This window comes from Eupeodes corollae, chromosome 1 (genome assembly GCF_945859685.1).
Source record: "Eupeodes corollae chromosome 1, idEupCoro1.1, whole genome shotgun sequence".
NCBI classification, from domain to species: Eukaryota; Metazoa; Arthropoda; class Insecta; order Diptera; family Syrphidae; genus Eupeodes; species Eupeodes corollae.
In genome coordinates, this window is record NC_079147.1 from 259,270,804 (window position 1) to 259,288,881 (window position 18,078).

General features: G+C 33.6%; 2 protein-coding genes and 1 non-coding gene across 5 annotated transcripts in view; 1 reads left to right on the forward strand and 2 right to left on the reverse strand.

The window, feature by feature from the left end:
* The window catches only part of LOC129940499 (uncharacterized), a 108,983-nt gene extending 103,298 nt beyond the window's left edge, over positions 1 to 5,685 (forward strand). For all 3 annotated transcript variants that reach the window (XM_056048853.1, XM_056048854.1, XM_056048855.1), the window contains 6 exons: positions 2,604 to 2,776; positions 2,929 to 3,228; positions 3,294 to 3,620; positions 3,683 to 3,785; positions 3,847 to 3,999; positions 4,061 to 5,685. In XM_056048853.1, coding sequence (XP_055904828.1) covers positions 2,604 to 2,776; positions 2,929 to 3,228; positions 3,294 to 3,620; positions 3,683 to 3,785; positions 3,847 to 3,999; positions 4,061 to 5,212 — 2,208 coding nt within the window. In that variant the 3' untranslated portion in view covers positions 5,213 to 5,685. The remainder of the gene's footprint in view (positions 1 to 2,603; positions 2,777 to 2,928; positions 3,229 to 3,293; positions 3,621 to 3,682; positions 3,786 to 3,846; positions 4,000 to 4,060) is intronic.
* Positions 772 to 843, reverse strand: Trnad-guc (transfer RNA aspartic acid (anticodon GUC)). The gene has a single exon. It is a non-coding gene; the product is annotated as a tRNA-Asp (tRNA).
* Positions 5,686 to 12,913: 7,228 nt separating the features above from the next.
* On the reverse strand, positions 12,914 to 14,863 carry LOC129943485 (alpha-tocopherol transfer protein-like). Its single transcript, XM_056052978.1, has 3 exons — positions 13,743 to 14,863; positions 13,302 to 13,674; positions 12,914 to 13,242 (listed from the first exon to the last, which is right to left on the reverse strand). The coding sequence occupies exons 1-3, from the start codon at positions 14,042 to 14,044 to the stop codon at positions 12,988 to 12,990; spliced, it is 930 nt and encodes a 309-aa protein (XP_055908953.1). The 5' UTR covers positions 14,045 to 14,863; the 3' UTR covers positions 12,914 to 12,987.
* Between the last annotated feature and the right edge of the window lie 3,215 nt (positions 14,864 to 18,078).

Consider the following 18,078-nt stretch of genomic DNA (forward strand, 5'->3'; position numbering starts at 1 on the left):
GTAGGAATGTTTTTGTAACTCCTAAAAATTAAATTCATTTTTTGTAGCATTTATAAAATCTAATAACGTAATAATATTAATACATTTTTCATAACCCAGTAGCACATAAAATATGAATATATTAACTCATAAAAATGTCATGTTTTGCTACAATAAGTGAATGCAATTAAAAAAATCAAATAGATTACTTGTTTCGCCTTTGTTATTTGCTTCAACCATCATCATCAGAAATGAAATAATGTTTATTGCTTCAATTTGTGTGGGAAGTTGCTCCAAGAGAGACAAGTCTATAGAGAATTATAAATCTTATAGGTGCTGAGTCAAATTAAACAATTATAATAATAAAATTAAATAAATGACTCATAAATTAAATTTAGAGACACAGAAATACAAATTGTACCAACCTTCCCCTAAGGTAAAGTTGAAAATACAACTTCACAACTTTTGTCAATTTGATTGTATGTATGTAGTTGGAAATAAGCATGGTACGATTTTGAATAATATTTTTATAATAATTCGTCTTAAAATTTCGAGTGATAGAAACATTCGGAAATAAAATTATGATATGAATATTGAAAATATTGTTATTATTGTTTCCAATAATTTATTCTAGAATTGTATAAGTTAAGATCTTGCAATATTTTAAATCCTGCCAAAACAAAAGAAGCATAAGAACACTGACTTCTTGATAGAGTAAACTTAGCTTATTAATCATAATAAAATAATTAAATATTTTGTTTAAAACTAAAAAAGATTTATTAACATCACTGTCTCCCCGACGGGGAATTGAACCCCGGTCTCCCGCGTGACAGGCGGGGATACTGACCACTATACTATCGAGGACGTTCAAAATTGATGTCAAAGTAAACATAAAAGCTTACGAATGAAAGCTTAAAAATTGAGAAGAGAAAATTCCAGCTTTTTCAATACTAATCTAACCACATCTGCTGATTCCTATGAACAATATTTAAAGTTTCGGTGCAAGTTTTGATTTTCATAAAACTTCTTCCAATCATTCGCGAGTTGTATTCAAAAAGATCCTCAATAGGAATTGAGTTTAAGACGACACAACGTATGCTCCGGTGTAAGCTAGTTTGCATTTCTGCTGCACTCATAAAGTAAAAACAAAAATGTACGGGAGGAGTTCTGGTTAATTAAGAGTGTCTTCATGAGAAACTGAAAAGACTTCGCATAAGCAAACCATGCTTTTGATATGATTAGCTATCGAAAGTGTGTTATCAAAAGTGACACTATAACTTTTACTAAAAAAAAAAATAAATTGGGTGGCGCGACAGTCCGTTGAGAACCAAGGCCTAGTGACTTACAACTCTCAACCATTCCTGTGTGCGAGTAATGCTGTCAGGAATGGAGGGGACCTACAGTTTATATGCCGACTCCGAACGGCTAATTTTGAGAAAGCACTTTTTCATGACAATAGTTACTCTTGGAGAATTTGTCAATTCCTCGCAAGAGGCAGTACCCGTGAAAAGACTTTAGATGGCATAGGCAGGGATCGAACCCAAGACCTCTAGCATGACAGTCCAACGCACTAACCATCATGCCACGGGTACCACACTTTTACTACAATATTTAAAACTAGAAACAGCCTTAAAAGTGACCGTTTAGTGCAACAGAAATATCAGTCGTTCTAACTTAAGCTATTCTGTATTCTAAAGATGAATCTATTGGCGTTCTAATTGCTTATAAAGGTTTCCGGAACATCAAGGTTATAAGAACTTTTTAACAGCGTGATTTCGACAAGATTTAGTAATATTTCAATAGTTTTAAATTTAAAATTATCTTCTAGAATTCGGAGACTATAATTTCCTCCGGACTGCAGTCATTAAGTCCTTCCCGAAAACGTTCAGGAATTGGAGCACGATCAGTATTTGTATTTTGACATGTTATTACTCTGATGAGGACTTAATGAAACTTGGGTCTGAAGGAACGTTGGGATTGACCTAAGACCTAAAGTTTTTCGCTACATGGTCCTAATATGCTCGTTGGTAGTTAGTGATTAAATCAACAGGTTTGAAAACTTTTAGTCATTGCCTTTTATCCGCACGATTAATACTTTGAAAATGCATGTATTAGGCTTCATTCGAGCGGAGACATACCGTCTTTAAAAAAACAGGTAGGATCTGATAAATGACAGACAAAGATAATTGGAAAGGTGGTTTCTGCACCGAAAAAAGTTACATTACCAAGTAAAGTACTTTTGCCAGATTGACCATAAGGCTTATTTAACTTAACCGTTGAAAGAGTTTTTTTAACTTTAGGGAATTCTAAGTTAATTAGGCTTAAATTTAGCTTTACACCAAAAATCTCTTACTGACAACCAAGAAACAACAAAAAGGGATCCAAATTGAATTTTTCTTGGAGCGAGGCTTTGATTCGAATAGGAAACAAATTATAATTCAAACTTATTTCACTCAGAACCAAAAGCTCCTTATAACTTGGTTTGCTTTAAAACAACTTATGAAATAACGTCTTAAGGTTCAATAATATTTTTTCACGGCCCTTCATAATGTTTCGTAAGCATCTTAAGTTCAGAACATTTTTTATAATGATAGTTATTTTCATTTTCCTTATATTATTTCCAGGAAAATCAACGCCCTCCAGTGTACAACCCCGAAGACTACATTCAATCATTGAAGAAATTTGGTAAACGTCAAACCGGAACAAATGCCAAATCCATTTATGATCCCAACGATGTGGAGAGCCCGAAGGACACATTTAAATCAGCAACACTTCCATCAAAATATTCTGAGTACAAGTAAGTTCTAAATGGCTAAGGGTGTTCTTGATCAGTCATCGACTAGAAAAACTGATGGTTCAGCTTTGACATCTACAAATGACCAATCAAAATCTCCTTCAAGCCATACACTCTAAGTTTTGATTTAACCTTATTTTATTTTTGTTTTGCAGAAGTCCAATTCCATCTCCACCAGAAACCGATAGTGAAATGTCACTTCGGCAATTTGGCTCAATCACAGATCTTCTTACTAAACTTCGAGCAGACCTAAGGGTTTCATTTCCAAGTTTTGTTCAAGAATTTGTTGCCACTCCATTGGACGGTGTTAGCCTTTTGCTAGAAGTGTTGCGAGCTATTCAATTATCACAGACAATAAATCCTACAGCTTCAATGACAGCTTCAGCATCATCATCGATGCCAAGAAATGCTCAATCGTATCAAAGAAGAGCTCTTCTCGATGAACTTGCTTGCTTGTAAGATTCTTCAATTCTTGTTAAATTCCAAACATATTTTGAACGTTGACTTATTGTTTTTGTAGACAATGCCTCAGTATATGTTGCTGTCGATCTCCAGAAGCCAGTGCAAGACTTGGAACTACACCCGTGGGGCTCTTACCTTTGGCTGCTTCGGCTACTGGGCAGGGTATCAGAGCGAGAATATTTGCCTTGCAGCTAATGACAGCAGCTTGTGACAAGTGTTCAGTTGGACATGGTTCTCATAAGGGCACATGTGGTGGACATACTGCCGTCTCGGAGGCACTTTCAACTCTCAGGCTGAGATGTAGTGAGCCTGTGAGATTTAGACTTCTCGTAGGAATGTTGAACAGTGGCGGTGGTAGTGGAGAACTTCAAGCTGTTGGAGTCAAGTAAGATTAGTTTTTAATGACGATGAGCCCAAATATCTGACGGATTTACTTTAATCTTCCAGATTTCTGAACACCTTCCTTGAGAGTGCCGAGAACCTTCAAAACAGACTGTATCTACAGGCAGAACTCTTCCAAGCTGGCTTCGAGCCCACACAACTCACCAAGGTAATTTCTTATGAGTTCTCTTGAATCTCAAATCATAACGAATTTCTTTGTCTGTCCTTAGTGCATTGAATCATCTTCACCATGGTTGGAGAAGGTACGAATTGAAGTACGTCGCTTCGATGAACTTAAGATCGATATTGAAAAGCTTCAGAATCAAGCTCGTGAATCAGATAGAATTCGCAGCCAAATGGTCATCTTAGAGAGAAGAGTGCAGGTAAATAGATCCTTAAGCTTCTCTGAATCTTAATTTTAACCTTTATATTAACATATTTTAGATTCTTCATGAAGAAAAATCTGTCCTTACCTCGATGGAACGCCGTCTTCAAGAACGTTGTGCTGAACTACAAAGGGAAGTCTTCCGCCTTCAAGGAGCCCAGAGTGAGCATTTCAAGTCGATTGACAAACAACCAGTTGCATTGCCCCGTCTAGTTCCGCCCAATGGCAAGCAAGATTTATCCGAACATGAAGACGAAGGTATAAGCAGTTCTGAAACCGGACCATCTCTAAGTCCGGTTCCGATTCTCGTCCTACCACAAATTAACTCCCAAAAGTTCAGTATTTTATTGAATGAACAAAAAGATGAAGATGCTACAATTGAAGATGTCATCGAGGAGCTAAAGAACATTGTCAGCGATGCTGAGAAACAAATCTCAAACCAAGAAGTCACTGTCATATCCACAGAGAGTAAGCCCAGAGTTCTAGAGGCCAAGGAAAAAGAGATTGTTCCCGTCAATCTTTTGCCACAACCACCACGCAAGTCCCGATCACTGGCCCACATCATGTCGAATGGAGGAGAATCAGCTTCAGACTTGGATGCCTCAGAATATGGCCTGCTTCTAATGCAGAATCAACAAACTGCCAGCCAAGAACACAACATGTATTTTGAGGAGCCCGCCGACTACGAGGGCAAGCCATATCACCATCAGACCGATCGGAGTCCAACTTCTCCCCGCATGCACCCAAGTACAAATCGTGAGATCCTCGATGTGATCATGAATGCCCGTCACTCAGACGATGACCCCACCATGAAAGCCTTCCGCGAAGGAGGTGGGCGAAATTCCCACACATCTCTTCCTGTAGCTGGCCAGACTGAGATCACTATCCCTCCACCAGCTCAGCATTTCAATGGAGTGTTCTTCATGACCGGCATGAATACCCCGCAAAAATATCCCCGACCTGATGTAACAGCTGCTCTTCAAGCCCGCCGAGTTACGAAAAACCTGGAACGCATTGAAGGCTCTGGCAATGAGGTTCTCTGCGAGAAGTCGCGCAGCAATCAGCAGATATTTTTCGGCTCAAGTCCCACTCTGAAGATAAACACCGGATTGTCCATGGGAAATGTGTCCGTAATCAATAATGTCAACGCACGAACCCGCTCCTACACACATGGCTCAAAAGTCACAGATATCCCATCGGGACTGTACTGAATCCCATCTCATTATAATTCTTATATATTTATGTAGGTTTATTATATAAAAAATATTATTCTAATTAGTACCTCGACATTTGTAATCATTATTTAAGCATAACATCCTCTCATATCCTTTGTGCAATATTTGAAATATTTTAACGTTATATACTCGTTTATTCACTTAAATAATACATTTTTTGAAAGCTTTACAAAATGGTGGTTGGTTTTGAATACTTACGTTTTTTTACTTTACTTAATTTTAATGGGGTGTGAAGCTTTTGCAAAACAAAAAAATACTTCTAAAACAAAAGAAGATAGTTTTTGAAAAAGTTTCAAAATTAAATTTTATATAATTACATTAGTAACTAATGTTTTTTTCATAAACTTATAATAAATTTAAGAAAATATATTGTATAAGAACTTTTCGTTTATACTTTTATGGAATATTTTATAAAATAAATAAAAAGATACTTTTTTCATAATCTTGCAGTCAGTTCCTTTTTCGAGTTTTGAAAATGCAAGGAAACACTTTTTTCTTTCTGTCAACTAAAATGTTAACCAATTTTGTAGAAATTGGAACACGATTAAAAAATATTTTCTGAATAACTGGAAAAGTTATAGTTAGCTAATATTATCAAGTTATCTTCATTATATGTCAAAAATTGAGAGTTTTTATAGTAGAACCTAAGAAAGAAGCTTTAAACTAGATTGTATTCAAGAAAACCAAACTTGATAGATCTATAGATACAGATTTTATTGAATTTAAGTAAAATTTACATTACACAACAAAAACGTTTACAGAAATTGTCGTCTGCCAGATTGACAACAAAACACAGTGAATGTAAAATGCTTTCGATATTATTGCTTTTCAATATTGAAAAAGGTATTTGTAAATTTTAAACAATATAAAGTTTAGGATAGATTAAAATAATTCTTAAAAAACACTGAATAAAAACACAATTAGAAATCTTCGTTCATTATAAAAGTTCTATATCTAAGCCCAGTTTTGCAGAATTTGTAAAGTTTGACAGCTAACTTATCACTTGATCTTCCGATAAAAAGACTTTTCTGAATACATTCCTTCTGATTTCTATAAAATGGGGCATTTTTTCAAGAAGTGGACAGTATCCTCTCTTTCTGATAGGTTGCACATATGACACTCTAGGTAGATCAGGTCTGTTTGGAGTGAAATTTAAATCTATTAGTTCACTACGTAGTTCGGCCTTTAATTAGTTGCAATCTGCAAGGTTATGATTTAAACTGCTGGGAGTTGTTCTGTACAAGGCACTAGACCGTTCTACATTTCTCATCAACCTTTAAAATGACTTCATACAAGATATTTTTAACGGTTGTTAAATCCTCGATGGGTTAATAAAAATTAATTTGACATTCCCCAGCAAGATCTTGCCACTCTCGATACCAACATTTTTGATCTTGTAACGCTTTTATGGCCACTCTTTTCCGGCCCGTGAATCATTCATTTTAAAAACGTTAAGCAAGAACTCCGCTTGTAACTTCAATGTTTTTATACACAAAAGCATTACAAAGTAGTTTGGCGTATTTTTCGGTAAATGAAATATTCTTTTTATAAAGTGCGTAAGAAGTTTTTCAAACGAATTGTACTTTTTACATCCCCATATCTGCGATCCATATAAAAGTGTGATATCAGCTTCTGCTTTAAATACTTTGAACTTGTTGCTATGCGCTATACACTTAATTATGAAGCATTGTTTCCATGTCATATTAATAGCAGTTTTCGCCTTAACCAATGTCTCCTTCATGTGTTTCTCCATATTTAAATTATTTGTAACAGTAATGTCAAGGTATTTGTAGGGTCGTACACATTCTATATTTTTGACTTGATGCATTACGTTCACAAGCACTTTTAATAACAATAATCTTCGATTTATCGATATATACTCCATATCTGACAATACTAGTAAGCCCTGTTAATAATGAGCTGCAGAGTTTCCGGAGAATGCGCAAAACATGATTATATCGTGTGCGAACAGAAGTGCCTTAATCCTCATCCCTGCGAAATCCCGCCACCCTATAGTTAGTCTAAAATGTCGTCTATGAATAGTGCATATAAAGTAGGGCTCAATGTACAACCTCGTCTCACTTCCGATGAGGTTTCGAACCAGTCTGAGAGTTTTTCAACTGTCCTCTGGTTCCTCTATATAGGTGCTCAAGAACGCGACCAAACTTCAATGATATCCTATAACTATAGAGCTTATAGAATAGTGCACCTCGATCGATTGTACCAAAAACTGCGTTAAAATCGTAATAAAATACATACAGCTTTTTCCTTTGTTTCAAGAAATTCTCTGCCAAGCTCATGAATATAGAAATGTTACCTATTGCTGCATATATCCTGGTCTAAATCCAACCTGGAACTCCCTCAGCAAGTTTTCAGTCTCAATCCAACTATAACAACACTCTTATGCAACATCGTTGTAAATATCTTGTAAGATGCATTTAAAAAGGAACTCCCTCTGGAGTAAGCTGCATCAAATAATGATCCTTTCTTGTGAATTGGAAACATAATAGCTTCTCGAAATTCATCTTTGGATAGGTCTCCCTCCTTTGTAACAAAAAGTTTTAAAAGGTGCTCTTTGACCATGACAGTCCCATACCTAAAAAAAAAGAGGTTGAGATGCGACCCACACTGATAACTTCCCATCCCGTTTGTCGATTTGTCTTGCTTAATAGTTTGTAGGGTTGGGTTAAAAAAGTTGTTAGTTGAATTATTATTAAAAATTTTAAAATTACCAAAACAATTTTTCATATAAGGAAATAGTTTAGTTTGAAAATCAAGTTTTGTTAAATAGATTTTTAGTCGAAAACAAATTTTTACCAATTTAAGTAGCATTTCTAAAATTTTTACAAATTGGATCGATGAAATTAATTTGTGAGATACGAGAACTGAATATCAATTTTTACCAAATTTGCAAACTTTTTTTCTAGATTTAATTTTTTTTGAAATAACAGACTGTTGGGTTTTTATGAAAAAAAAAACGACTGAACATCGAACACAATATTTTCTGTGAAATAAAAAAAGTTTGAAGACAATATTTTTAATTTTTGAAAAGCTATTTGAGTCGAAAATAAATTTTTACTAAGTTAAAGTATTGTTTTTTTTCTAGGTTATTATATTTTGTAAGAAAACTGCCAATTCTATTCTTTTCAAAATTGTTCTGAATGTTTAAAACAATATTTCATATAAGTTGAAATTAGTTTTAAGCCATAATCTTACATTTTTGAAAAGATATTTGAGTCGAAATTCAATTTTTACCAACTTTTATAAATTTTTTTTTAGTTTTTTATTTTTTATAAAAAAACTGTCAATTTGATTTTTTTCAAACTTTAACCGAATGTTGACAACAAGATTTTTTGAAAGATAAAAGTAAATTGAAGCCAATATCTTAAAGTTTTGAAAAGATATTTGAGTCGAAAATCAATTTTTACCAACTTTTATAAATTTTTTTTTAGGTTTTTATTTTTTGTAAAAAAACTGTCAATTCGATTTTTCTCAACATTTTTAAAAATGTTGAAAACAATATTTCCTATAAGATAAAATAAGCTTGAAGCCTAAATTTCAAGGTTTTGAAAAGATATTTGAATCGATATTCTATTTTTACGAACTTTGAGTAATGTTTTTTTTTAGATTTTTATTTTTTATAAAAAAACTGTCAATTAGATTTTTCTCAAAATTTTATCAGATGTCAAAAATATTATTTTTCGTTCCACAAAATTGTTTTAGAGATGAAATCATATTTCAGTCGTAAAATTTTGGAGGTGACAAATTTTTTATTTTCAGTTTTATTGATTTTTAAAAAAAACCGTTATATTGATTTTTTTCAAAAAATATACCTGTTTGGTATCACGTTACAATATATTATATAAAATTTATTTCAAGTCTCTAGCGTTTTTGGTTCGTAAGATATTAAGGGTTAACCAAAATTTTCACCTTTTTTTCAAACTGCTATGGTAAAAAAACCACCCACGCAATTTTCTTCAGAGCCCTTTCTGCATCTTTCTGCCTTATTATCTGTATAATAAAATTTATTTGAAGTCGATACCTCTTCTGGTTCTTGAGCTATGGACGACGAAAAAAACGTCGCGAACGTACGGACGTACGGACGTACGGACGTACAAACGTACGTACACACGCACGCACAGACATCTTTCTAAAAATCTTTTATTTCGACTCTAGGGACCTTGAAACGTCGAGAAATGTCAAAATTTTCAATTTGACAAATCGGACCCATTACAATAACTTCCTATGGGAAGTTAAAAAATGTCAATCTGTTGATTAAGGAGAACTACAGGTTATCAATTAACAAGTACTGGGACCGCAAGATCCGGTCAGTTAATTCGAGTGACCCTAGCATGTCCCCTAAAATCAACAAGATATTCAGGAAAAAGAACGAAAATATCCTTCCGAGTCTGCAACTCTAAAGAACTGAAGAGAACAAAGACGTACTCAGGACAGCGCAAATAGATCCAGAAGAAGCCATCTTTGACGATGACTTTTATATCATTGAAAGAACCGAAAAAGTAGATGCGGTGCTTTCCAGCAAGTGTACAAGGTGAATGTTAGCATTCGCCCTAACCACGACCTGGAAAACAGAGCCCTACTTAATCATTTTTAACTTCGAAATGATATGACACAATGGCGATCTGAGAAACGCGGTTTCATGCGGTTCAATGACGATTCGTTGGCAAATGCCATAATCGGTGAGCAAACGGGACCAAGTCCCTTGTTAGTGACGAAGGTTGAGCTTCAGCTCATCTTCAATTCAATAAAAAACAAAAAGTCAGCAGGCGTCGATGGTATATCCAACGTTGTAAGACATTTACCGATGTAAGCAATTGACATTTAAACCACACTCTTCAACAATGCACTTAATAATGCATATTATCCAATGCATTGGAAAATCGCTGTGGTTCATCCCCTCCCGAAAAAGGGAAAGGACAACTCCAACCCGTTAAATCTTCGGTCGATAAGTCTTCTTCCGAGCATCAGCAAAGTTTTCGAAAAGATCAATAATAGGGCTCTGGCTAAGTGGGCTGCGGACAACAAAATAATTCCGGATAAACAGTTCGGGTTCAAGGCGGGTCATGACACAATTCATGCTGCGTCTAAACTCGTTTCTGATAACCAATGAAATAAATCAAAACAACAATGCACAGGTGCTGTTCTGGTTGATTTGGCCTTTGACACCGTATGGTTAGAGGGTCTTTACTTAAAACTGAGCAGGCTTGGCATTAGCAAGCCATTGTTGTATATACTTTATGATATGATTAACGGTAGAAAGTGGCAATGTAACTTCTACCACAACATTCTCAATTAAAAATGGTCTTCAACAGGGAGCAGTGAATTCGCCGATTCTCTTCAGTATTTACACCAGCGATCTGATAGGTAGTCTTACAAAGGCAATTGCGTACGCCGACGATCTAATTGCGTACAGAACGGCCCGAAAGGTTGAGGTTATTATTAGAATTCTCTTGCAGCGTGACAAGATTCAGCGTTATTGTGACGACTGGAAACTGAAAATAATTGTCCAGAAGTCGGAGACAATTCTGTTCCGGACTCCGTTGGCTAGAGCCACGAGGGATACGTGCAAGAATTGGCGCAAGATGGTCATCGTTGATCTTCACGGGCAGCCATTAGCGAGCAAAAGTGTAGTGAAGTACCTCGGTATCTGGTTAGATCAGTATTTATATTTCGACAGACATATAAATGCTGCTCTGACCAGGGCCAGATGAGCCTTCGCTCTGACGAAACGGCTGTTTTTTAGCAGTCGGCTTGACCCCAGAGTGAAGGTAATTTGCTACATGGCCCTCATACGGCCAATGATCGTGTATGGTTGTCCTGTGTGGTTCAACGTTGCCCCTTCCCAGATGGAGAAGTTTCGGGTGTTCGAGCGGCAGTGTTTACGACGCTGTACCGCCTTATATCGAACAGCCGAATCTTCTTTTGTGCATTACTTTTACAACGTCAGACGAAGAACCGTGGATAGGCGACTCCCATACAATCGGGACGTCATGTCACAAGGCGGAGAAGAGCTCCTTCGGTTCGGTAGGACTGTGTCCGAACGGGACCGGGTGAAGCAGGAGAACCAGTTTTGGTGGCTTCAATCGGCACTTGATAGTTTTATAGTTGTAACTATGTACTTTGTTATTGCTATTTTTTTATTACTAATATTGCTGTGAAATAAATTTTTTTCAATACAGGAAATCAGCTCCACCAATTTAAAAAGAAATGAACAATCCGCTTGGACAAAACAACATATCTCTCTAAAAACATATGTACAAACATAGATTTGAAATACAAACATTATATTCATATAAATATCATCGTTCCTTGATATACTGTATCAAAATATTTCTGTAATAACCACAAGGGGATTTAGAAAAAGAAATTCTGCTTTTAAATGCTTTTTTCTCAAAACTAAGATTTTGGCCTTATGTTGTTTTGACCAGGCTCCAGAGAATCTATATTAAATTAGAACAGATATAGTTGTCATCATGAAAAAAACTTTAGAATTTTCAGTTTTTGAAGAAAATTTCACTTTATGTAAAATGTTATATGGTTCATGAAAGCATATTATTGAAAAATGAAACTAAGTTTTATTTTATTAATACTGATTTCATCAATGTTATAGTAAGAAATGTAAATTTAATTTACAGACTAACTTGTATCAATATGAAAAACCTGTGTCTTTTAAGTAAATAAAATAGTTTTCAAAATTAATTTAAATTAAATATGTCTTTCTTATTGTTATCACAATTTACAAAGTCCCAAAAATTTGTGTGATTTAATTTATATCATGGTTAAACATTATCCCTCATGGCCCTATTGTTGGCATGATTTTATTTAACAATCTGTTTTGCAATTTAAGATTAATAAACTGTGAATTATTCGAAAGTTGAAATATCTAAAAATATGGATATATCAGCTCATTCAGTAAGCATGATAATATTTATTTAACCTTACTTACTTAGTTAATGTTTACTTAAATGGAATACGAAAATTTAAATAAAAATTAAAACACATATACACCCAGGTGAATCTAAGTTTGTTTAACTGAGTTTTCTTCTATTAAGAACTATAACGTTTTTAACGTCATTATCAACATAACATAAAATTTAGGTTTTGAACACCATTTTGACAAAACTGAAGTGAATAATTTCATTTGCTTATTTGTTTTGATTCAAGTATTAACTTCGTTGGCTTCTTCAATGCCACCTATTGTATCCAGTAAATCAATAAAATTTGTCGTAATTCCAAACTTTATCGGAAATCTAATTAACTGTGTTTTATTCTTTAAACTTTGTCCAGTTGCACGAGTGAAAAAAATTAACAGACGTAGTCAGTTAGACCTAAAAACTGCAATGAATTCATATAACTATTAAACTTTTAAACATTACGTACGGCATCAGATGATTTTTTGTTTTAAACACCTTTTATAATGATCAACCTTTAGACTTTTTGGAATTAACTATAAGCACCATTTAAATATAAAAAAAACCCCATGTTACAATTTTCAATGAAATTGTGAAAGAAAGTAGTTCAACTTTTTATCTGATAATCGTAATACCTTTTGATGAATAGTTCCTCTCTATACTTAAAGTAACATCATCCATCATCAAGCCCAAACATGCTTTCATACCTTTTATCCACAAGAGCCTACAAAAAAGACATATAAAATAGTTATACATAGTTTTTCTATTTTTGTTTTGAAATTTATTATGTTTGTGTTTTGTTCTTTTTTATATTTTTATCTAATCAACGTCCAATTTCCTAAACGAACCAGCAAGTCCAAACACCGTCTCCGAAGTCATTGGTTTGCCTGGCCTCAATTTTTCATTTGTTCCATAATTAACCTCGTCATTGAAATATTCTCGATAGCTTAATAATTTTGCCTCCCACGTATCGATAACATCTTGAATTGTTCCATTTTTACCACCGTACTCAACCGGCAAGTACTTCTCAGGCACATGTTCATAGAGTGACTCGTATTTCTTGTGAATGTGAAACTGTAAATTGTGTGAATTTAGAAAATCATCTCAAAACCTCAATCACTCAGAAAACTTACCCTTTTCTTGATTTTTTCACTTAAAAACGATCGGACAAGAGTGAGAATAGTTTCGGTTCCACTGGGAACATTGACCAAATGGAATCCTTTCTGGCGATAGGGCCAAGCTTTGTCGCCCAGAGCAGCTAACTTTCTCACTAAAGTCGGGTCGAATTGCAGCATATGCGAGCCAGTGACACCCTTGAAGTCGATTATCTCAATAAAACCCTTCACCATGGCATTGTCGTCCTCGACGAATTCGATTTCTTGCAGGAACGTATTGGTCTTCATCACATCGGCGATGGTGAATTTGTGGGAATCGTACATTCCGTAACGAGTGACATGAATTCTGGGACCGTCTTCGCCCAGAGGTGAGGGCAATCGGATAAGGCAACTTAAAAAAAAAACACACACACATTCATTAATTAAACTTACATCACTGTATTGGGTCATGTAACTTACCCGCTACGGAGGATTCCGAGAACCTTAGGATCATCAACACTGCGATTCTTATATAACTCAGGAATAATGCCACGCATGGTATAGAACATATCCAACTTGTGCTTGGCCTTTTCCAAGCTGTGTTTGCAGCCCCGCAAAAAGGCCATCAAAAACTGGTCATCTGTGCGGGCATTCAAATGAGGTTGCTTCGCTATCCACTCACGAAACGCCTTGAGATCATCATCGATTCTTTCTGGAACTTCATTGAGCTCTTCTTTGGCTCTTAATGCCAATAATGGTGTTAGAGGACGTAAATTTGACATGGTTAATTTTTAAGTGTTGTATCTGAACTTGCAAGGCAACCCACACGCGAAAACTTGATTCTCCACGAACAATAATTCCACGCACGGTTTCTTATAAATAGATAGATACTTTTTCTTTTCGATTTCAACAACAACTGGTCGCGTTAAAGATCCGATAGCTTGTGAGGTTGAATCTTGTCGATGGCTTGCAAATTTTTTGTTTCCTCAAGCTGCCGAGCTACCTCCCCCCCACGATAGTGAGTTTTGCAGCTTTTTGAGTTTTATTTTACTCTTTTTTAAAAGAGAATTGGCAAAATTGAAAATGATACTTATGTGCCACCGAAAGTATAGGTATAGCTAGTTATGAGTATCTTTGAACTTCGCGTCGTTCGCTCGGTCGCCTCGTAGATGTGACACTTTCACCAAGTACAGATACACTGCCAGCCAGTTGATTGCACTTTAGATGTACTTAACTTATTTGAGTTCGTTTTTTTTTTGTATTGTTGCTGTTGTTGTTATTGTATCTTTAATATAAAAACATCGAAATAATAATTTATGAACTACAACAATAAACATTAATATTAATTTTAGCCTATAAAGTTGATAAGATAAGGACAGCTCTATCGAGGGCTACAGAGTGTATAAAAATATAACAATTCTAGTTTCCCAGAAGTTTCATGTTAAAATAAAGAAAATTAAAAATATCTTAGACTTAATAAAGAGTAAAAGAAGTTCATTATGAAATTGATATTGCAATTCTTTGATTGTATATTTATTTATTTTTTCGTCGGTAACGGTATAATGTTGTGGAACTGGTTTGTTTTAAACTTCAGATATACTGGAGTAGCTATACGAGAGTAAGGGAGTATAAAAACAAGCTTAAAACTACTATTTGTGGTCTTGTATTTTATATACATATTAATAAAAGTTGATAATATTATATTTATATAATGAGTCAGAGATTTGTTTGTACATACTACGATGACAAGTCAAGTTGAATCTATTAGATACTCTTTGCAAATATTCACCACAAAATATCTGCTCACTCATTATCGACAACGATATCAGCTGAAAAAAGCTTTAAACAATTACAATTTTTATGGTTGCCACTTTGGTAGCTTTTCAGATTTATTATTTTTCAAACTATTTAAAATGGTTTTGATGAATTTTCAGATTCGATTTAATTTTTAAAAAGAAAAGTCAAAAAACTTAAAGGATTTTCATATGATTTTTATAAAATGCTTACAAACTATTTTTAGAGAACCAACATTTGGAATTGGTATCTTCAAATGTAAGGTTTTCGAATAATATAGGAATGTATACTTTACTTTTTCACAAAACTTCGTTTGTTTTCAACTTCACATTGGAAGTAATTGTAATTGCTGCGTTTTATCGAATTAAGAATGTTGAAAATTCTCGATAACATGTTTGAAGCCAAATATCATGAAGGAATATTTCTGGTGACTTCAATCATATTAATCAAAACTACTTTTATGTCATAAACCAACTTACGCCTAAGAATATTAACAATTTATATAAATGAGTTTCCATTACAATATCTTAAGAAGAAAGGAAAATAATTGACATTGAAATTATTTATTCTTATGCAAAATATTGGTAAATATTTAGTAAAATTTCGAACAAAATAAAATTACACCATTATTTACTTTAATTGAAGTTCTACCAGAAACATTACAACATATACTTAACGTCGTAAATATCTTAACAGAAAACAGCTTTAGGTTCCATTTTTGATTACAAATTTTTTGAATTTCTGTAAAACACAATTCTGCTTACAAAAATTGTCATTTGCAAACGGCTCTTTTAGTATTGAATAATTTCGTGAATCAAACATGATATTTGTTAGTTCAAATTAAGGTTAAGTTAGGTTAAAATGGCTGTTCATGATGGAATTGGGCACACTTAGGCCTGTAATGATCCATTGTGATACCACATGAATCTTGACGCTTCTTCCTAAGGTTAATGAAAAAAATTTAAGTCCCTTACGAAACGTGAGAGGCTGATTATGCTGATATAATTTAGGTCGTTTAGATCTTTAAAGAAGAATTCTCCTAGGTAATACTTGTGTTTTCAGCTAAAGCAGGGCACGTCCTGCAATAATTGGTAGGACGGGCTGCACTCTACCGTTCCTGGCGAGGTCACAGTTACCTAGAAAATCCCTATAGCCCGGCACCTAGCAAAAAGGTGAATATTAAACTGTTGTGCCATCTCCATTAGAGATGGTCAACAGTTATGGACTGTTATAAAGTTGTAGAGACAGAGTCCAGAGATTTGATAGCGGCCTGACTATCTTAGAAGATACGGATATCAGATATTGATATCAGGTTTAATCCAGGATAAGACTTCTTTTAAAAATTAAAGACTTAATTTCAGTTGTTCAGAGTACAAAAACTCGTCTACCAGAAATGCCCTATCCTCTCAGAAAAATCTTGAGGGTATAGAAATCTGGAAGTTTGTGTCGAATTGCAGTTGGGGGATCGTGTAGACTGTGTGCTTTGGAATTGATTCTAAAGTTCCAATTAAACAGAGAAGTGGAATTTTCAGTATTTTTTATAATATAGTTTCTCTTTAAAATGATTTCCATAAATTGTATGTAATTAAATTTGATATTTTTGAAACAATTTTCGTTCGTAGTCATTGGCAACCATGTGAGTGGAGAGCTTTACTATTGTTATCTACACGTTTTATTATGCTCTGCTTTTTATTCATAAAGTTATCTAATTTTTACAATCAAAAAGCTTTGTAATAGTTATTATTTTTTTTTGTTACAAGCTATAAAAATTATATTTATAAGTAGGTAACTTAACTACTTATCAACCCAGTTTATTAAACAAATACAATGTCACGTAAAATGAAGTTTAACTATGTGTACATAAGTAAGATACTTTAAATTAAATTCGATTAAAAGAGGTTCAAAGTCTATATAATAATAAAAGCTTTTGAGCTCATGCTTAAGTTAGTGCATCTAGTAAAGTTATAAATTAATATTATCATTCAAATTACCTATGGAATATATTATGAATATTATATGATTAAAAATTAAACACAATGGTTTTGTTTAAATTCATATGGTTTTTAAAGTATATTGTAGCTGTTGTCGTAAGCAATAAAACTATCAAGATTTATTCACGAATTTTATATTTCAAGCTTTATGCATGACATTAAAATGCATGTTTATTGTAGGTACACTGAAAAAAACTTAACTATAGCTTATAAATGTCCCTTGGTGGAACTAACGCGATATCGTTTTAATATTAGAATAATTGGAAAACGTTTGAGCTAAATAACACTTCATTTGCTAAAACTAAATTTAGAAAAAGCGTACTTGGAATAAAATATATTCCCTATTCAGGGATGTTAACATTTTTATGAAAAAAAGAGTTTTTGTTTTATGTTATATGTTGAAAAATAGTCGTACTAAAAACTAAAAATGTAAGTTATTAAATTTACATTTTGAATAAAATGTATTTAATACAAAAAACTTTATAACTCTAAGTTTAATAATTTTTAACTTTGTATTAAATTATTGTTAACTTCAAAACTTTTCAACATTTTATTTGTTCCGTAAATTTCATTCACATTTGTTTGTCCCCCGTGATTGGGATTTAAGTTTATACTTTTAGATTTTTTAATTAAATTGTAACTTAGTTTTGGAGCCACCATTAATATTTTAAAATGGATCTATTGAAATTGAAGAATAGTTCAGTCTAAATCGATGAAAAAATGTATGTTTAACTTTGTTTTAATAAACACAACGAACAAAAATTTTAATATAAAAATAAAATTGTTTAACTATATGTAATAAAATATTAAACAAATAAAGTCATTTTGAAAAAAAACTAAAGCCACATTAATTGTACGTACTTCTACGAACCTTCCGCCCGATTTAAGGCAGTGTCACATTATATTAACTGTTAAAGTGAGTACAATTTTTAGTTTTAGCAAAAGCACACAAATAATAGAAAAGAGGACTTTTGTACGGCTTCATGAAAATTATTCGTAATTAGTCTAGACTGAAACATAGTAAACACTAT

Bases quoted from the DNA above. Each gene is read 5' to 3' on its own strand.
- LOC129943485 (XM_056052978.1), bottom strand. From the start codon at position 14,044: ATGTCAAATTTACGTCCTCTAACACCATTATTGGCATTAAGAGCCAAA. The intron at 13,675-13,742 runs GTAAGTTACATG...TTTTTTTTTAAG, and splicing joins CTCGGAATCCTCCGTAGCGG to TTGCCTTATCCGATTGCCCT. The intron at 13,243-13,301 runs GTAAGTTTTCTG...CACAATTTACAG, and splicing joins GTGAAAAAATCAAGAAAAGG to TTTCACATTCACAAGAAATA.